The sequence below is a fragment of the Neophocaena asiaeorientalis genome, unplaced genomic scaffold (assembly GCF_003031525.2).
Source record: "Neophocaena asiaeorientalis asiaeorientalis breed wild unplaced genomic scaffold, Neophocaena_asiaeorientalis_V1.1 scaffold7, whole genome shotgun sequence".
NCBI lineage: Eukaryota > Metazoa > Chordata > Mammalia > Artiodactyla > Phocoenidae > Neophocaena > Neophocaena asiaeorientalis.
Genome location: NW_020185337.1, coordinates 15,942,786 through 15,965,271, shown reverse-complemented (window position 1 = coordinate 15,965,271; position 22,486 = coordinate 15,942,786). Strand labels below are relative to the sequence as shown.

Below are 22,486 nucleotides of genomic sequence, written 5' to 3'. Positions count from 1 at the left end.
GATTAGGTGACCATAGGTGCATGCTTTTATCTCTGGGCTTTCTATGCTGTTCCATTGATCTATATTTCTGTTTTTGTGCCAGTACCATATTGTCTTGATTACTGTAGCTTTGTAGTATTGTCTGAAGTCAGGGAGCCTGATTCCTCCACCTCCATTTTTCTTTCTCAAGATTGCTTTGCTGTTTGGAGTCTTTTGTGTCTCCATACAAATTTTAAGATTTTTGGTTCCAGTTCTGTGAAGAATGCCATTGGTAATTTGATAGGGTTTGCATTGAATCTGTAGTTTGCTTTGGGTAGTATAGTCATTTTCACAATATTGATTCTTCCAATCTAAGAACATGGTATATCTCTCCATGTGTTTGTGTCATCTTTGATTTCTTTCACCAGTATCTTATAATTTTCTGCATACAGTTGTTTTGCCTCCTTAGGTAGGTTTATTCCTAGGTATTTTATTATTTTTGTTGAATTGTGTAAATATTATATGTTACGTCTGAGTCGGAGAAACATGAAAGAATGAAATCTTCTTAGTTTATTGTAAATAGAAAGAAGATAAGGGTCACTTTTTGAGATACTTTCATTCTTATTAACTCTGTGTATCCTCTTTTCCTATACCTCATCCCCACTCACAAACTAAGAAAATTAGAAAAATAGGGAAGTTCTGCTCTCCAGTTATGGTTATATTGTCAACAATATTATTGGGAAAAAGTAAAGGAAAGTCAATGAATATTAGATGTTCTGCAACAGTCACCTCAAAGAGCATTGCAGTTACAATCCACTAGACTTATGTGTTCCAGAAAGGGTTACACATCAGAACTACTCAGATAACATATCATAATGCAAATACATGACTACCAGTAGAACCTCTAGGAGTGAAGTTAGTCATCTGTGTTAAATCTCTACCTTGAATTCTGTTGCAAGGGAGATTTTGGAAACAGTATGGTAAGTAGATTGGGAGCTCTTTGAGGATAGAACCTGCCATATATATTATCTAGTCTCCAAAGAAGTTCCTGGCCCATTGTTGAAAGTTGATAATTAAGTGTTGAAGAATAAGTCTATGAATTGAATGTGCAAAAGTCCTGATGTGACTTAAAATCATTAGAAGATGTTATATCAGGACAAATTGGTCAATATAAATAAGTCAGAAGAAATATCATAGGGGATAAGTGTATTCAAGAAGGATGGTGCTATCCAAAATTATTTACTGAGTTCTCATTGAATATTGAATAACATATAATCAGTTTCAAAACCCTTGATAGATTTTATTTTAATCTTATTTTACTTAATAAAAGAATAAGACAAACTGATTAGCTTCAGAAATGAAAAAGTAGTGCACATGAACATCATTTAACTTAAATTTATATATTTAGACAGAGAACTTCATTTCCATAACTGCTGAATGACAGAGAACGGTGAAAGTGTTGCTAATTGCAGTTGCTATTAGAAAGAAAGAAAAAAAGAAAGCAAAAAAAGGAAGAAAAGAAAGAAGGAAAACAAGAAAGAAAGAAGGAAGGGAGAGAAGGAAGGAGGGAAGGAAGGAAGGGAGGGAGGGAGGAAAGAAAGAAAAGATAAAGAAAAAAGGTATGCTTTCAGCAATTAATGCAGGCTACAAACATCTTTGATAGTGTTACAATTTCAGACAGCTGGAGTCACAAAACGAGCAAGCTGTTCAGTATCCTCTGTCTGTTCGGAGGTGTGTGAGTACATGCATGCATAATTTAAGTAAATCACAGGGCTTGAAGTAATCAGTGGGAAAGCAGCATGCCATTGAGAAATCCTTGGCTTGGATTCTTCTAATAAAACAGTGGTGGATACACACATAAACATGCTGATATTTCAAATTCAGTTTCCACCCTGTATGTAATGAATTAATGTGTGCATTGTATGTAACTAAAATCTAAATATTGCAGTCCTCTAACAGTCAAGACATGGAATTCTTATACTAGAAGATAGACTGCTTCACTAAGCTTTGCTTCTGTTCTTGGTATAGCCCTTTATTTTCTCAAATCTGTCTTCTGCTGTCATGAGTCTCTTTTTTTATACTAACTCTTATATAGGGCCCTAGGAAGGGTCGATGCCCAGAGGAAATAAATTTGTTATCTTCTCTGCTTCAATCAACATTTTATATTGGTAAAATGGACAAAATGGGCATCATATATAGCTCTGACAGGTTGCCTTGCAGACCTATTCTTAATGTGTCCAACTGTCAACAAGTACCAATCTATTTTAGATGTGTGAGCTCTTTTTTTCTCTCTCTATATTGGGACTACTGCTTTTTACAAACATGAGGATAGGCAATCTCCATTGAGCTTTCCCCGATGGACAGCTCTGTCTTTTCTTTGCCATGTAAAAATTTAAGTTTGTTAAATATCCCTTGCTTGCTATAGTGAAAAGGCTATTGAACAATGAGTTAGAGACCCGCTTCTTTTTTTTTTTTTTAAGCGTGGTGTGTGTGTGTGTTCTTAACAATTGTAAACCATTGAAGGTTGGGGCACTATAAGAGGGATGCATGTCTATGACTTGTAGGCTACTACTCTCCCAGTCTCTTCCTATGAGACGATGATATTGCTCTCCTAACACGATGATATTGCTACTCTTTTTGAGTCTCCTATTCCTTCTCCAAACAGTGTTCTAGGATGCGAACATACTGACAGTCACGGTTGGCATTGCAGTTAAAGCTGATTTTCCATTCTGGACTACATGATCTCTAAATTACCTTTCAGATCTAATATTATATGGTTTTCTGATTGCAAATTTGATGATTCTTACTTTGATTTTTTAGGGAAAATTCAGTTATTCTTGCTAGTATGTGTAGCAGGATGGATAATACCAAATAGCAAATAATCTTAAAATAACACATTTTGCTTATATAATTGTTTTTAGTATTTGCTTAATTTGTGTTCTCACTAACAGTGGTTAATAGAACTAACATAGTTGATAGGAGTAAATCACAAATTATATACTAAAGCAAATTTGTCTGTTAAAGAATGATTAATATATGACTCTTCAGAGTTTATCTTTCTAAATCTGGAGATTAAAATAGATAATTTTCATGTATTATTATATGTGACAGAATATAATACTGAAACTGATTTTTTCATATCAAACCTCTATTTATAACTTTATAACTTTTGTGGTAAATTTATATAAAATATTACATCCATTTGATCACTTTAAATTATTGTGATCTAAAGATTGAGTTCAGCTGTGTGTACCTTAAGGCACTTTTCTTATTTTGATATTAAATGCTAAATGAGCCAAGTTTTTAAGCAAAAACTTTTTGAAAAAGTGAATTTCTACTTGCTTATATAAACAAGCGATAGTCTTGTTTACCTCTGTAATGAAATAAACTTTTGACCAGCGTTTTTGCATAAATTCATTGAAAGTATAACTATAAATCTGTATTGCTTCCTATAAATGTTGAATTCATGAACATGAATAGGTTCTATGTGTGATTTTTACTGAAACTTCACCTGCAATCTGTTATGGTCTAAGAAGCATTGATCCCTGATGCTATCTTTCACAATTATTTGAAATCATATTACCTCACTCATGCTTGAAAATTATGTCCCTAGTAATTATTAATTTATTTTGTATGTGTTGGTTGGCTTAACATTAATCATAATAAATTTATTTGATATTTATATGTGTGTCACTAGTATAGTACTTCTAAACTTTCATTTTGCCAGCTTTCATTAACTGGCCAATTTATCACATGGAGGTACTTATCGTCTAAATTTTCTTTCAAATTTTTCAAGAATTATGTGCAATCTATAATAAAGTTTGAATCCTGAGAATGTTATATCTAGAATGCATCAAATCGAGAATTAATACTGGAACAATTATGTTGTCTTCTCAAATGGAATTAATTTTGCCTTGACTCTTTCTAAATTTACTTTTGATTTTATTTCTAAACTCTTGACTTCACAGATTGGCATTCTGAGATATCACTTCTGAACTCTTTTTCTCTATATATGCGACGTCTTTATGTTTACTTATAATTTATATTTTTTCTAGTTTTAAATAGGTTTTGAAGTAAGAGTATATGCATACACAGAATAGTTAAAATGAAATTAAAACAGAGATCATAAACCGTATAGTAGAAATTAGGAATTCTTCAGTTGGAAACCAGAATGAGATAGTTTCTGAAATGTACACCATGAGTTTTCCCTTTTGATTTCACCATGTTTTCTTTTTTCTTTTTTTTTTAAAGATTTTTTTTTCTGATGTGGACCATTTTAAAGTCTTTACTGAATTTGTTACAATATTGCTTCTGTTTTGGTTTTTGGCTTCGAGGCATGTGGGATCTTAACTCCCTGACCAGGGATTGAACCCACACCCCCTGCACTGGAAGGCGAAGTCTTAGCCACTGGACTGCCAGAGAAATCCCATGAGTTTTCTGATAAACAAGGAAAAGAACAAAAATATTTTCATTTCTCCAGTTTAATAGGAGAGACAAGTGTCATCAAAGTTTTAGATACCAGAATGGCTCTGTTTTCTGTGGCTAGAAATTCCTTCCTCAGACTCTTCATCTCCCCCTTCATTTATTTACCAGTTTGCATATTGTCTCTTTTCTTAAAACCTTGTATTATACACTCAGTAAAGAATACCTTTTCCCTGAATGATACACTGAAAATTATAAAAGTATAGCTATCACTCTAATTGGATGCCTATCACTCGAGAGACAAGTAACAGACACTGCATTATCTCTCATCCACACAATAATCCTGAAAGATTCGTGCTATTTTACCCTCTTTACAGATGATGAAACTGAGACCAAAAAAAGCTGAGAAATTTGCACGAGGTCAAATAGCTAATTAGGATAGAATTCTTGATCTGTATTCCAACAGCACTTTGTAATGGGAGGATCTCCTCATGTAGAATATTCCTTTAAAAAAAAATGTTTCCATAGTTGTAGAATAGCTGTGTAAGCTTTATTCACTGTTCCTCAAAAAGAGAAAATATATGAAACCTATTGACATTTGAATATTACTGTGCTTTCTTGCAGCCTGTGAACTCATGAATCAAGGCATCTTGGCCCTGGTCAGCTCCATTGGCTGCACATCAGCTGGGTCCCTCCAGTCTCTGGCAGATGCCATGCACATCCCCCACCTCTTCATTCAGCGCTCAACAGCTGGGACCCCAAGGAGTGGCTGTGGAGTTACCCGGAGCAACAGGAATGATGACTACACTCTCTCTGTTAGGCCACCTGTCTACTTAAATGACGTTATCCTGAGAGTGGTCACAGAATATGCCTGGCAGAAGTTAATTATATTCTATGATAGTGAATATGGTGAGTGTTTGTTGCTGGTATGAGTTTTGTAAGCTGGTATTTGCATGGCAGGTAACTTCGGTTAAAATCTTGAAAAATTGAAGGAGCTTACTTATTATTATTTGTGGTTTTCATGTCCTGTCACATTCTTCTTACAAATCTAGCGGCAACAACAGAAAACTTTGTTAACACCTCAAGTTCAATCTTTTGTACATATCTCGATCTTTGAAATAATGGGAAGTCATAAAAACAATACTGTCTTTCTCCTCTTTCAGAAAGATTTATATCTCTATCTAATAAGAAAAAATCATTTTGAACAGATCCTGGAACACTTAAAAAATTGCCCATTTTATTTTTTGGTTCAAAAAAAAATCTGAAGTATCTTGCCTACACCTTCATTGTAGACTTTAGTATCTACTTAGTACTTAACTCTTTGAAGGTCACTGAAATTATATCACTTTATATTTATCCTGGCATATTGTCTACAAAATGAAATCTCACACAAATACTGAGTAGTATAAAAATACTTACTTTACGGGGCTTCCCTGGTGGTGCAGTGGTTGAGAGTCCGCCTGCCGGTGCAGGGGATGCGGGTTCGTGCCCCGGTCCGGGAGGATCCCGCATGCCGCGGAGCGGCTGGGCCCGTGAGCCATGGCCGCTGGGCCTGCGCGTCCGGAGCCTGTGCTCCGCAACGGGAGAGGCCACGACAGTGAGAGGCCTGCGTACCGCAAAAAAAAAAAAAAAAAAAAAAAAAAAATACTTACTTTATTTAACTTTCTAAAGTAGAACACAAAGCGTTTTACCTAAATTTGCCATACTTTGAGAAGACACTTTCTCTCAATATATTTACCTAGTTACATTAAGAAAACTAAGCAAAAATAATATTATTTTTGTATAAGTATTTTTTCCTGAATTAATCTACCTGCTTTCTAGCTGACTGATCCCAGAGATTTTCAAATATAGTTTCTCTCTTTTTTTGTCATTAGGAAGACAGGAAATGGAGTAGAGATCTATACGTTCAAATGAGAGGAAATAAGCAAGATTCTGATAAAGAACATATATTTTGAAACGTGTTTCCTTAGAGATTTGCTTTAAGAAGGAGTCTTAGAAAAAAATTTGTATTCAGTATGGATGGGCCTAGTTTTTACATTTTTATTTTAAAAAGTTAAGAAGATTTACACTCTACAGTGCAACTTATTTTTCTTGCAAATAAATAACTATTTAAAAATGAGTTCTCTTGTCCTAATCTACTCAGCATTTTGAACTATATTAGAGAACAGTTAACACAAGAGTGGGCCAGAAAGTGGCATCAATAGAACTGAGCACAAACAGGTTGGCAGAAATCTGGGGAGCAGCAAATAAGAGTTCCTGTGGACTCCCAGGGAGGGAGAGCGAGTGACAGTTACATTAGCCCTAAATATTCAAAGGTCACATGGGGTTTTGGAGGCTGAGTTCCGTTAAACTTGATGGGTAGGCTTCAGACAAAAGTCTGTGGCACTCTCTAAAAGCACAGTCCTTTGTCCCCAGGACGGAAATCCTTGTTTTGTTGCTTAATTCATATTATTTAGGGGTCACAGAACAAAGACCAAGAGACTGAAATGAATAAAATAAACAAAAAGGAAATAAAAATAATTGGCTCATCAGTAAAAGTAAAGATGGGACACAAATCTGATAGTCACTGATAGGATTATTTAGTGAATATAGTAAACTCTAGCTCTGGAATCAACATACTGAGTGTGCCTTTGTCAATTTTTTCTAGTCAGATTATCTGTGGTTTTTATAACCATAATGATATTCTTATGACTTCTGCCCAACATACTTTGAAATAATGAATTTTTAAACACTACATCTTTCTTTAAAGGGAGAAAACACATTTTAGTTAGTCCTATCAAGATAGTCTTGTAAAATAAAGAACAGAAAAGTAACTTTTGATGAAGATGTTTTTACAACATTAAAATGAGAACTTTACTCTTTGATTATAAATGTCCATGAGGAAAGAAAATTCCTTGTTAGCTTGTTTCCAAGTCCTACATGGATTACAGTTAGGAAATTCTTGTAAGAGAAGACATTTTAATTACTGATGAAGTAAAGATTTTTAATGTACACTAAATTCATAGTCACACACTCATTTACATACATTTGAAATTCCTCATTCTCTTTTCTTTTGTTTTCCTTTGACTAAATAAGATGCTATAATCACAGTATTTGTATCCTCTGTTAGAAGCAGTGTTTGTTTTAGGAATAATGAAAAACATTTTCCTTTACTCTGATGATAAACTTGACTTTAATTCATTATTTAATTTAATAATTCATGAAAAAGTACCCTGCTTGTACTTTTTAAGTTATTTCCAGTAATACTCTTGTTCAATGAAAGAAAAATTTCCTTTGATACTTACAATAAATCTTGCTAGTAAAGAACTGGGCTAGAGTCCAAAATAAACATCAAGCTATCCAAATACCTTGTGCCTTGAAGAGGGCTACATGTATTTACATATCCATTCATCAATGTCCTCATTTTAAGTTCAAACATCAGAATTATACTTGACTTTTATCTTGGTTATCAGGAATTACTTTCATTAAGGAATGGATTAAGCATCATCCATGGATGGAATCAGGCAGCCTGCTGGAGCCAGATGTTATTGAAGATGTATTTTGCTTAGAAAAATATACTTAAAGAAAAAGATTAGGCTTCTTATCCAGTTTATTAGAGAAACACTTATTTCCAAAGCAGTTAATTATGATTAAGAGCACAGTGTAAAAGTCTACTTTAAATTCCTTAACAAAGAAAATTCAAGTCTTTGATTGTAAGTAAATGGATAAAAAGAGGGGAAAAAAATGAAACTTTATTTGAATGGATTGATTCAAGACATTTTTTTAAAGGCTTGAAAAGAGGAAGTGTTGAACTTTTAAAAATATGTCATTCAGGAAACGTTCATAGCTCACTTGCTTAGTGCAGATACAAAACATGAGATAAAAAGTTTTACAGAATGTAGTCTTTACTTTTAAGAAGCTTACAATTAACGAAAGAGAAATATTTATATGACTCTCTTAATAGAGAAAATAGTGTGTTGTGTCATGAATGATGCAAACTGAGTGCCAGTGGTGTGCAATGAGGAAAGTGTTTAATTTAGGCAGCAGTGATCAAAGAAGGCTTCACGGGCGGACTTTGATCTTGATTATTGCCTCTCAGAATCCTAACTTTAAGTGTGTGAGAGACGGCCGTTCCAATAGACAGTGTGAGCAAGTCTTGCAGCCATAAAAATATTGAAAAACTAGTATCTCTGATCATTTTCATTCAGGCAGTAGAGTAAATATTTTACATTGTATCATTGAATTTTCTCAACAGCTATGTGAGGTAGATAATATTTACAATATTACAAATAGGAAAACAGAAACAACTGATGGGTAACTTGTTCACAAAACATAGCTAAGAAGCATCAAAACTGAGATTTAAAGTCTGATCAGAGCCTATCTATACTCCTAACCATGTGTAATGAGTATAAAGAGGTTGCAGTGAGCTATCACCCAAGAATATAGCAAGGGATAATCTTACAGAGAACATGTATTGTATCCAAGCTCTGTTCTAAATGCTTTACATGTATCATCTCATTTAATCCTCACAGCAGCTCTGTAAGGTAGATGATGGTGATGATGCTGGTGATGGTCATGATTATATCACAAATGACAAAAGCTAAAGTAGTAAGAGGTCAGGTGACTCAAAAGTAAGTCCAAGAAGCCTGAATTCAAACACTAATAGTCTCCCCCATAGTCCCTGCTCTCAACAACTGGACTCTTTTGATACAATAGAAAAAGCATAAGAGTAATTTCTGACACTGAAAATTTTTTAAAAGTTTACAAATGACATGTATAGAATCATTTTGTTAAAGAGAGATAATGTCTGACTTTAAGCTTGCAGATCTTCAACATGTTAATATCATTCAAGGAAAAATACTGTATGTCAATTCAGATGGTTTGGTTATCGTTAGAAACGTGGAAACAGGGCAGTCACTGACTCAAAGTAGGCTGACCCCTCAGCAGAAATAGCCGCTTGCCTAGGCAATATATGTTCTCCCTTCTAAATTGAGAGAGCAATAGTTCCAGTTGAAAAACTATATTCCCTAGTATTGCTTACAGCTGGGGGTTGTAATATGATACTGTCAAGAACTGTGAAGGGTCTGAGATTTTACCCTACTTGCAAGCTAGCGAGTTAGCCTGCCACAATTTCATAGATGCTGGCAGAAAACACTACGCTCCTGAATTAGAGAGAGAGATCTTTAATACTCAGGGTGCAGCAAGCAGCGTGAGCCTTGTATTAATTAAAATTTTCTGCTCATAAAAGACACCATTTAGAAAATAAATAGGCAAACTACAACCTGGGGAATAAATTCCAATACCTATATCTGAAAAACCTATGTAAATACATAGGCTATATAAAGAGCTCAGAGAGTTAAACAAAACTCCAGCAAAGCAACAAGACACCAATAAAAGTACACAATTGAAAGTGCGCAAAAAGTTTGTGCAGACAATTCATATAAGAAGATATATAAATGGCCAATAAACACAAGAAGAAGTGCTGAACATAGTCCACAGGTGTGTGCAAATTAAAACTAGATACTGGGGAATTCCCTGGTGGCTTAGTGGTTAGGATTTCAGGCTTTCGCTGCTGTGGCCTGGGTTCAATCCCTGGTCAGGAAACTGAGATCCTGCAAGCGGACTGGTGTGGCAAAAACAAAACAAAAAACAAAAACAAGCAACGAGGTATTAATCGGTACCCACTAGACTGGCTAAAGTCCAATACTACACATAGACAAGAATGTGGCAAACTGAAACTCTCCTGCTTTGTGGCTGGATGTAAAAATGTACAACCAGTATGGAAAGCTCTTTGGCAGTTTGTTACAAATTTACGTATGCATCTACCACGTGACTTACTCATTTCACTCCCAGGTATTTACCAAGATAAATGAGAATGGATATCCTCACAAAATCTTATGTAAGAATGCTAGTATTGGCATTATTCATTATGTCCAAAACTGGAAACAACCCAAATGCCCATCATTTTGAAAATGGTTCAAGGAATTGTGGCAGGTCCCTACAATGGAATACTATTAAGCAATAAGAAGAAATGAACCACTGAAATACTCAACAACAAAATTTTGAGTGAAATAAGCCTGAAAGAAAAGAAGGACATGCTGTATTATTCCTTTTATATGAAGTCCAGTAACATACAGAACTAATCTTGGTGATCCAAATCAGAAAGTGGTTGCATCTCTGGACCAGGAGTGGACTGTCTGGAAAAGGACACAAGAGAAACTTCTGTGTAACAGAAATATTCAGTATCTCATTTTGAGTGGTAGTTATAGTGGAACACAATAAATGTTCTTTAAACTACACATGTAAGGTCTCTTTATTTTATTGTAGGTAAATTATATCTCAATAAAAATTTAGAAGACAGAACAACCTATTAGATATCTGAAAAGTAAAAAGAAGTAAAGAGAAAGAAAAAAAGGAAAAAATCAATTTGCCTATCAGAATTGTAAACTAAATATCATCATTGAATCATGATCACTTAGCGATTATTGAGTCATAGACAAAAGGTTAGAATTGAGTGTAGTGGACACCTAGAACCCAAATTTGGTAGTAGATCAGAATTACTAGAAGAGCTTTTTAATCATCATCCTACCTCAGCTCTATCATAGACCCCTGGAATCAGAATTTTTGCAATGTAGGCCCTAGCAACATACATATTTTAACACCCCCCAGTGTTTCTGTTAAGGCCAGCTTTGTTCCTAGATAAGGCATTTGGAAACAAGAGATTTCAGCAGGTATCTCCTTCAACATCTTTGATTGGTAGCATTGTTTCCCCTGACAGAATCCTCCAAGCAAGAGAGAACTCACTGTACTCTGAAGGAGCCTGTCTCATATAAGGATACCGGACATTTCTAATTGGCAGAAAGCTCTTCTCTATATGAAACTTAAAATATATTGGACAAAATGATCTATTTCTAGAATAATATAAAATAAGTAATGCTTTTGCTTGTAACCATTTATCAATAAGTAAAGAAATGATTACATCCCATGAACTCACTTAGTCTTCTACTGCCTAAGAATTTACCATTTTCAACCTGATACGTATGCTTCTTAGATAATCCACCTTTCTAAATGCCTTTATCCCTATCTATTTTACTTTTTCAGTATTTTTGTATACAATCTGACACATTTATTGGTTACACAGTACATCTCATGCTATCTTATTGCCTTAGAGAGGTGAGACCTTTACCTCTTTTTAGCAAAACAAAAGCCACTTGTATCTTATTGTGTTTTCTCATAATTTATGCCTTTTAAAAATTTTATGTTAAATCTTTTATCATATTACTCATTATATTGCCCTACCCTTCCAGTTTCGCATCATCCTCAATTTGCTTAGCCTGCTGTTTATGCTTTCAACCAAGTCTCTGAGAGGAAGTTTGGTCAAGTAGGTGGAATACAATATCCAGGAAGGCTCATTAGAAGCAGCTGATAGTAGTCCAGGCAGGCTCACTGTCAGAGAGGTCTAAGCAAGGAATTAGTTGGACGTAACAGCCAGCCACTAGATTCCAGAATCAAGGTGTCTTGGAACTGACAATATACAGAAGCCAGAAAGTTATAGAAGTGGATGATCTTTAAAATAGAATAAAAACATATAGATTGCTTTAATGGGAGGTTTCTATTCTGAGAATATTGAAAGAAAAGTTGAATTTCAGGGATGGATGGGCTGAATAGAACTGATTTACAAGAGTGACATAAGCAGAAAAGTTGATGTGCATTTCACCTAAAGAGCTATTGGGGTTATTTAATTTCCCTTGCCTAAACAAATATTGGTTCCACAGCTTAATATTGGAATGAACCTATTTGTAGATTTATTCTATGGGTGCAGTTATGGAGCCTGGAGGGGTAATTTGATGATAGGGATCTAAGCAGCTTGTAACAGTAATGACATAGAGACAAGAACTAATTGAAAGTAGTCAAATATACCCTCTTACCATAGCCTCATCTCTACTTCAGTTCATGTATGTGCTTCATTCTCAAGATAGACAGATGGCATTGGTGACTTCAAGCATATTTTTACAGGTTATTATACTAGAAAAAGGCCCTTTCCCTTCTTTGTCCATACATCAATATCAGACATATGGCTATTTATCCACAAATAAAATCTCAGGCTCTCTTTGGGTCCTGTGCTTATTCTGGAACCAAATAATTTGTTCAGGCGCATGGTGGGCTCTCTGGCACCAGCCTGAGTTACATGATGACCCTCTGGGTGAAGGGTAGGCATACGTGGACACGTGCTTTCCTTGTCAGCTCGAAAGAAACTTTGCTTTTAAGAAAAAAATATGGATTAGATTATTTTAATCTTATTAATTTAATTTTTAAATTTAACATTATTAAATTATAATTTAGATGTTTAAAATTATAAATATTTGTCTATAATTCACCATTTTAAACTGCTTTTAAAATATACTCTTCATTAGTTCAATTTGTTTTTGTTTGCTTTGGTCAATTTAGACTTATTTTATGTTCTTAGCCTTTCTGACATTTTTCTTAAGATTTCAGAATAGTCTTTTCTATTTTACAATAAGACTTTTGGCCATATGTAAATATCAACTATAATTTGTTAAACTAGGTATTTCTGAAAATCAGAGACCTAAACATACATAACAGGTTTTGATAGAATATCTTAGCATGGAAAAGACTAAATGAAAATATATTTCTCTTTATATACAGAAATATTTACTTCTTGACATCCATATTCACGAAAACAAAGAAATAAATTCAAATTTAAGGATTAATGAATGGATTATATATGGAATCCATTGCATTCTGCAAGCACTGATTTAATGATCCCAAATTAAGTGTCAGTACATAGTTGAATGACCTGAAGTACTTAAGCACTACCCTTCAGTATATCACCCTTTCCTTACAATTAAATTGTCACATGGTAGAACTCTTTGAAATGAATATTGGATGGACATCAGCATGAATGCATTCCTAGGAATCACAGTATTTATTCCATGCAGACTTGATGTAGGTTTAATAAAATGGACACATTCCTCTTAATTTATTGCAAATGTTTATAATTACCCTGAGGGTGTTTTCAAATGTCTGATGACTATAATATTATTAACTGTCTCTCTAGATAGTCTTAAAGTGATTTATTCCTCATTTGGCTACTTTCCAGCTTTCAGTTATCTCATTCACTTCAATGTACATCAGTAAGCATATAATTAATCCAAGCATCTTATTGAACTATTTTGTTTTCATTAGTATATATTATGTCAGTAGGTAAAAATGCTATATTCTACTATTTTGGATTTGTTCATCAGTAAAATGTTCTAAAAATATTGATTAGCATTACTGTAAAAATTACTTTCATGATGTAACATTATGATCTAATGTTAAAATCACAAGTTCTTATCAAATAGAAAATCTCAGTGGATCCCTATTGCTGGACTGTGTCACCTTAAAATCTCATACAGCACATTATTATCATTATTTTCTAAATACATCACAAATGACAAGGAAATAATTAACGACTCAAATCCCTTTAGAAGTAAGGGTTCTTCTGCGCAAAACTTTTTAAATCACTCCATGGTTACAAGCCTTTTTTCCCCTGAGGAAACAAGGCAATTGTAGATTATGCTTTGCCATTCATATGTTGGGAAAGTCCATTCAACTTCATGATGTATCTCATGCGTCCAGTAGTGTGATGTATTTCTTTTTATCTAAAAAAAATTCACAAGATTCTAAATATTAATTTAAAGCTTAGCATTCTGTCATAATTTCAGAAACACCAAGATTGACTGAATGAAGTACTGAGGTCTCCTGCTAAGTGAGGTTTTCAATGCATTAAGTGATCAAAAATGATTAAATGTGCCTAATCTACTCAAATGAGGGAGAGAGATGAGTAGAAGGAAAAAAACTAATCAGACCTACAAAGCCTCAGTGACAAATCTTTTTTCCTACCAAATTCAACATTTTAAAAGTGTCATTCAAATACAATGATCAGACTGAGAATTACTGTTTGATGTATTCCAGAGAATGCCACTAAATTTAAGTTGCAACGACAGTTTGGAAAATGAGTAGTATTGTAAGATTCTTCTATCTGTAATAGGGTCTATGTTATCACCATATGTGTAGATAACAAGCTCATTGAGGGCAGGGATTGTTTTGCTCATGCTTGGCACATAGTAAGCAGAGACTAGATTCCAAAGAGATCTATTTTAGATGCTGACTACTGATTTAGGATAAACAGTAAAATATCACATTTCTGGGTGGGGTCTGTTTAGAAACGTGCTTATGCATTAGATCCTAATATCGCCTAGGAGTTTTCTACCTTAATCTATTTACATTATAAGCCATTTTCAGGAGAGAGATTAAGTTTAGTCTTACATTAGTGATCATAATAAAGTCATTATTCTACACAATTTAATAAAACAAATCATTGTGTTTCAATCAGCCATTACCTCTTGGAGAGCAGTTGCAGGAAGTTGGTCTAACTAGGTAACACAAATCAGATATCACAAAAATTGATGGTTGCTAGAATATCAATTTATAAAGGTAGTACCTAGATCAACTTTTAGTCCTTATTGTGATTTTTGTCTGTTTTCCATTTTTCCATAGAAAAAGAGAACAGAAGAAAATTAAGAACAAGTGGGACAATTGACTGCGTTAATAAAGTCTTGATAATGAAAATGCACATTGCATAGAAATTTGCAGTTTACAAACTGCTTTAATATTTCACACCCCTTATTTCCTTTTATTAGAACAACCCAGTAATTAGGTGATATAATTTTCTTTTTGCATTGATAAAGTGTGATTAGCTGTTTTCCTAAGCTTCCATTCCTTTGTTACATTTCTTTCATTGGCATTAATCACATTAAAACAATTACTTGTTTAAATTGTTATTCCCTCCACTAAACTGGATGTACTTCAAGAACAGGAACTGTGCCTTCACCTTCATTCCCAAACTACCAGATGTTTATTCAAAGACTATGTATTAGTCAATACCCTTTCTCTTGTGAGTGACAGAAGCTCATTTCAAACTAGGTAAGCAAAAAAAGAAAAAATGGTTTTTCGATTGACTCATGTAGTTGGGAAGTCTAAGAAATAGCTGCTTTTTGTCCTTATCTTGTGTTTAATATCTTAGTTAATGAGTTAACTTGCTGTTATTATAATTATCTGGTCAGTAGAATTCATAATCACTGGGAACAACTGAAACTTCTATTTAACTTTCTGTTACCAATGAGTAACATCTAGTAACACCCACAGGCCTGGAAGCTTTATGATGTCAGGCATCATCTCTTATCTTTTTACTTTCTGTAACCTGTGGCATTTTACTCATTTTTTCCAACTAACAGTTAAGCAGGTAATGTAGCTGAATAATTGTGATAGTTGATCATACTCATGAACTGACAAAGCCAAAGACCCAGTCTCTCTTGTAATGACTTTTCCACAGTGCAGCTAATAGCATGATTCAGATCCTTTTCACATCAAACTTAAAATTGCTGTATATCATGAGTGTTTGGTGTTATTCACAAATAAGCAAAACTATTATTGTTTATTTAGCTCCTGCATTCCAAGAGTCTAAAACATTCTGCTTGCTATTTTGGGTAACTGTCCATCAGTAAATTTTAGGCAATTCTGTCCTGTTGGTGGGGGGAGGAGTGGGTGGACCCTTAACAGGCAATTGTGCTATTATTAACAATAATAGCACCTACCATGTGTTAGACTCTACAATGGATTTCCCATGCAGACACACACACCATCACCCTCACTAATTAATCTTTCAAGACATCTATAAGATAAATATTTCTTCATTTGTAGATCAGAAAATTTTTCAAAAACTTTATAATCACTTATCTAGGCAGTGATAACCAGAACTGCAGACTAAGGAAGTAAAGACATAATAGCAATCTTTTATCACATCACTTTTCTGGCCAAGTAACAATACATATAGTACTTAATTTCTGGTCAAATATAAAAGCTAAAAAAGTCATGCTGTTTTAAATGAAGGGAAAATCAGTTACAAGCTCAATTTGAATGATCACATAGCCCATAATCTACTTAGTCAGATCCTCTACTTAAAACTTTCAAGAGATTAAAACTGTATTTAGGATAAAATCAAAACCTCTTTCTGTGTCTCACCAGGATCCACATGATCTGAAGTTTCTCCACACAGCTTCACCTAACTCTGCCCTTGCCCTGGCTAGCTGGACTACAGCCACACAGAAATCCTTTAGGTACTTCAAACACAAGCTCTTCACTGCCTCGGGGCGTCTTCCCTAGCTGTTGTCCTCTCATCCTATCCCCTTGCCTGGGCAATGTCTTCTTATCCTTTAGATCACACTTTAAATGCCAGTTTTCCAGAGGAAACCTCCTTGAGTATTCTAACTAAAATACTCCTTCTTCCCGCCCTGATATTCTCGAGGAGCACACCCTTGTTTCCTTTCCAGCACTTAGTGTGAATTGTATGTGTTACTTTGTTTACCTGTTTATTGCCTTTCTCAATGTGGGGAAGGGTATTCACTGTTGAATTCTGAGCACATAGCATTGGTGACAGGCAATAATTTCAATAATTTGTTTCAACAATTTTTTTTGAAACAGTTTCTTTTTTTTCTCAAAGTTAAGAGTGTAAGTAATTTGGAGTCTTATGCTCTGTTCACACTGTGTTTTCTGAACATCTCTATTTCAATTTATTTTTGTTTTTTTCTGTCATATTTAGCTGCACTTTTAAGTGACTCATACTAAAGAAACAACAGCTTACAATTCAAAATCAAGGATCTGCTCTGACACATAGTTTAAAGGCATACTGGTTCTGGGGTAGGGTCCAGGCTTCTGCATTTTTAATACGATTTCCAAGCTATTCTGATTCACAGCAAAGTTTGAGAAGGCATGCTTGAGTGCGAACATAGTCCTGTTATATGTCTACCTGTATCTGCTAAATTTCATCAGATCTAAACCTTTGTTTAATGCATGCTTGAATACCTTACATCCTTAGGAACTCTCTGACCTGGATATTTAATGAGTACATAATACCTTTATTATTCCAGCTCTTTTATCTCTTGTTCTGCTCTAGATGAGTCTTTGTTCTTTTAAGCTACTGTGATGCTGACATCCTGGGTTTATAATTTAATTAGGAATAAGGAATGTAAGGTAGAATTATACAGTTATCTATTCTGAAGAGTTTGAGCATCATCAGATAACTAGACATATAGTGTTCATAGTAATTGTTTTAAAATAAAACAGATCATAAGAAGAAAGCAAATTTTAAAATTATTAGTATTAATTTATAAACTTGCAAATATAAACTTTGGTTATGAGCAGATGTTAATTTCTAAATTTGTGACTGTTTCTTACTCTATTGGCTTATATATTGCTTGAAAAACACATGACCTTGTTATTGTCCTTGAGAGGTAAATTTTACATGCCTGCGGTCTTGCACATTAAGGAATTTTGAGATATAGTCCATTCATAATAAGCAACCTACAATTTCATTCACTCCTTATCTTTACTAGTTTTTTTCCCTTTTAACATTTTATGTCATGAGCATATACAGAAAAATAAACAGTACTTTATAGTCAAAGCAATCTGCTATATTAAGATTGTATTGTGCCGGGTACATCTTCCAATCATATTTATCAATGTTTAGATCCCTTCTTCTATAAACAGCCAGTGTGGCACTAGGAAAAATATTTGTAACATTACAGGCACTTATTGTTACTTAAATATACATCAAAATACAAGTTTATAAACATTTTATTTAGACTGTATTTTACCATCCTTATTTAGATGTGAAATGGACACAATTTTTTATTTGATAATCTTTCAGAAATTTTTTTATTTTGGAATGGGTGTGTGAATATTTTATTAAAATTTATGTTTTACACGCAAAGTACATTCCCATACTCCTGGAAAAAAACCAATCTCTACCAAGTTGGCCAGATTTGAGCTAAGGAGGTAGTACTCATAAAACAGGCAAAAATGTAGCTGTTTTATTTGTGGTCTAAGTGACCTGAGACCCTTCGAAAATAACCTCTCAAAACCATCTTTCAAGTAAGATTGAAAATGTCAAGTTTAGTGATATCGTTGCCTATTTTAAGAAATGGTAGTAATCTTGATTCAGATTCATCAGCCATAATGACATTCATGTTTTGCCTGAGGTTAATATCACTCTTTAATACTGAGGAAAAATAAGGAATGTACTTTCTTATCTCACATTTGCTTTAGGGAAGTGAGGATCTTCCCCATCACTTCTCTCTACTCTGTTCTAACATCTTCCAGAGGTGAGATAATTTAGAATGCTCAGTGGAGAAAAATTAATTTAAAAAATAACAATCCCTACATTTTTCGCATAAACACCTTAAATCGTCTTTTCTCAACCTTAAACATATTTGAGAGTTCCATCAGCTCCTCAATTAGAAGTTTTAACAGCCTACGATGTAGAACAATAAACTATTGTGATGTAAGTGAAATAGCCTTTCTCTCCCTTCTGTGCTGTAATTCACATTTTGATGGGCTTTTGATGTTCCTAGATATCCGTGGAATACAGGAGTTTTTGGACAAAGTGTCTCAGCAGGGGATGGATGTTGCACTTCAGAAGGTAGAAAACAACATCAATAAAATGATCACCACTCTCTTTGATACCATGAGAATAGAGGAATTGAATCGCTATCGAGACACTCTTAGGCGAGCCATCCTTGTTATGAATCCTGCCACAGCCAAAGCCTTCATTACTGAGGTAAGTAAAAATTGTCATGGGCTGGGAATAGGGTGTAAAATTTAAATGTTTTGGAATAGACTCCACAGAGGAGATGAAAATTAAGAGCAGCGTGAGGGAATTAACTACACAACTCTCATTAGCACTAATTGAGGTAGCACAGTGAATTCCTTGCTCATCACATTTACCCCGTACTGTCCAGTTAATTGCTAAGAATGCTTTGTATTTATATGTATTTAGTCACATAGCCAGGATGATTTTAAGAAATATTATGGGGATTTAAAAGTGCTGTTTACCTGAGTGGATTTAACAAGTTGTCTAACTAATACTTAAAATTTTTATGCAAGTTAAAATTTTACTTCTGAGAAAAGATTTACTTCAATTAAGCTATTGTTGCCTAAACATGATTCCTTTTACAAAAACATATAGCATATTTACTTCTGCTCTGTGAACTCTGTACCAAGACAAATAATTAAAATTGTCTGAAACTCTGCAAAGTGATGACCACTGTACATGTTATGATGCTGGATCCTCAAAATTTTAATTGTATCTGTTCATTTGGCCAGAAGCTCTGAAACTTTGTGAAAATACAATTAAGACTTTTTAATCTCTATATTCTAAAATCTTTGGTGCTGCCTTACAAAAGATTATTGTTAAGTAAGTTTGCCTTACTTCAAATTTTTAATTTTATGTAGTGCTAGAACTGATCATGACATTACATACTTTCACATGGGTTTTATTATTAGTTTTAAAATTTTTCATGACTTCATTTCACTAATACTTTTTTCTTCACCTCTCCATTATGCTTTCTTTAGCTCGCAAAGTACTGCTGTAAAGCTTCCAAATTAGGAATGTGTTAAAAATTCTTTGACACTCTATAATATAATTGGTATCAGGGACATTGAAGCAGAATATAAATCACTAATAAGAATAAAACTTTGGAAAATATCAATGATACATTTTTAAAATTTTAATTGAAAACTTTGTTATGCAGTTTAGGGACAAATACAGAACTTTGACCTTTCTAAGTCTAGCAAATAACTCAGAGAATCTCATGGAACCACTGGATTTTTCCACAATAGAAAGAATATTTTCAATTCTACAGGAGCTTGTTCTTTCCTTTCAAGAAACACAAAATCTGCTGGAAGATTGAAGGCAAATATACAAAGAAATGTAATATAAGTTGGAATCTTAAAATTACAAGAAATAAAGTTGAAGCATCTATAGTCATTTTTGGTTGGAAAGATCAAAGAAGGCTTCATTGAGAAGGCACATTTGAACCAGACTTAGTATCATGAGTAGGAATTCACAAAATAAATGGTATTTAACAGACAAGTACAAGTCCATCTCAGCCACTTTCTGATCACATGATGTCAGCCAATTACTTAACATTTTTGAGCCTCCATTTTTTCACCAGTAAAATGGGAATAATTATTGATTTCAGCTTATTATATTTGTAACACAGAATAATGAGATATAAAAAGCCTTAAAGGGGTGGCTGGGGGACTAGCACCTAGTAGATGTTTAAGAAACAGTAACTTCTGGATCATTTTTTCTAGCGCATAGTGTATACCTGACACATAGCACATGCTGTGGCCCCCATCCTTGACTCTGAACTTTGATACTTGTAACAATCTACTGCTTCCACTTTGTTCTCAAACACATAAATCTATCTTTGTGATTTTCCTGAGAGACTTATCTCCCTTCCTCTACCAAGCCACCATTTTTTCCCCCATTCACTTTGTCTTTCTGATTTTCTGTCTTTAAACTATGGACTAAGTTTATTTTATGGTCTCAAGCGGCGAGGAGGAATAACAGAAAGAATGTGAACCCACCTGCCTTCCCTATCCTAAGCTGGCTATCCTCTTCTCTGACCTGTGTAGTGGTTCCTGTTGCTCCATTAGCTGTTCTCAAATACTTCCCAGCTTGCTTCTGCTCTCCCATGAGTTCTAGGAACATTTCCCCACTTAGAGAATAGGCTGACCGCTTAAGTCCTAGATGCAGTTCATTCAAAGGCAAGCAGCAGCAAATCCAAAAGACAGACAGCACCGGAGGTCTGGAGACGTGGAATAGTTCCTGACTTAGAGGATCACTTAGTTTAGTGGAGGAGGCAAGCATGTAACTAAATAATAAAATATGAAAGAAAAGTAGTATAATAATGACAGGCGGATGATGCTCTGGAATCCCATAGGAGAACTGACTAACTCTGCAGGACTTTGGCTGGCGTCAGGAAAACTTTCACAGAAAGTTTGCTTTACCAGAATCATGAAAAATGAATAAGACTGTATTAGGCAGACAATGATAGGCAAATAAAAATTCACTGTGTGTGCACATGTGTGTGTGTGTGTGAGAGAGAGATGGACATAGTTTTAAAAATCAAATATAACCGAGGGTTTTATAATGAAAAGCAAGAGTCCCTTGGTCCACCTATTTCTCCCTCCAGTTATTCTTTTCAAAAATAATTACTTTTTTTTAAAGGGAATTCCTTTATTTTTATTATTTATTTATTTATTTTTGGCTGTGTTGGGTCTTCATTTCTGTGCAAGGGCTTTCTGTAGTTGCGGCAAGCGGGGGCCACTCTTCATGGCGGTGAGCGGGCCTCTCACTGTTGTGGCCTCTCCCGTTGTGGAGCATAGGCTCCAGACGCGCAGATTCAGTAGTTGTGGCTCACGGGCCCAGCCGCTCCGCGGCATGTGGGATCTTCCTGGACCGGGGCATGAACCCGTGTCCCCTGCATCGGCAGGCGGACTCTCAACCACTGCGCCACCAGGGAAGCCCTAATGTTTAAAATTTAATTGGTATTTAGAGTACACTATGCATTCACATGATTCAAGATTTAAAAGGTTCAGAAGGATAACCTCCTGTTATTGTTCCTTAAGCACCTGATTTTCTTCTCAGGAGGCAATGTGTCTTGTGTGGCATTCCAGGTATACACGTACACATATACATGTACATGTACATATACATATACATCTTAGCTCCCTGACCAGGGATTGAACCTGCACCCCTGCATTGGAAGGCAAAGTCTTAACCACTGGACTGCCAGGGAAGTCCCTCAGTAATTTATTTTAAAACACTTTTCTGATGGCTTCTGTCCCTTTTTCCTCATGGTCGTTGGTTTATATATCTGTTCATTCCCTTATATTGTATTGGGGTTTTGGAGATGATCCCATTTGACTTTCTTCAGTTGGAAGTTCCAGGATGTTCTTTCAGATTTTTAGAGATTAACAGACAAAAGATACTTTAAAGAATGATTGTTATAGTTTTGAAGAAATAATATATCGAACCATGACATTTTAGATTTGGAAAGTACAACATATAACATTTTGTCTGAATTCCAAATTTACAATTGAGAAAATTAAAAGCCTCCCTAGCTCTAATCAGTATTATTCCCCAACTTCCTCCAGCCACGTTCAATATCTTTGCAGCTAGTGCTGATAGTGGACGGTAGAGGACGCTCAAAGTTTG

At 34.6% G+C, this 22,486-nt stretch overlaps 1 protein-coding gene across 2 annotated transcripts in view; it reads left to right on the top strand.

Moving 5' to 3' along the window:
* Positions 1-22,486, top strand: part of GRID2 (glutamate ionotropic receptor delta type subunit 2) — a 1,308,561-nt gene that overhangs the window by 680,104 nt on the left and 605,971 nt on the right. Inside the window, exons 3-4 of one of the 2 annotated variants that reach the window (XM_024736086.1) lie at positions 5,005-5,289; positions 18,834-19,039. In XM_024736086.1, the coding sequence (XP_024591854.1) occupies positions 5,005-5,289; positions 18,834-19,039 (491 nt within the window). The remainder of the gene's footprint in view (positions 1-5,004; positions 5,290-18,833; positions 19,040-22,486) is intronic. The other variant, XM_024736087.1, reaches the window with a different exon arrangement.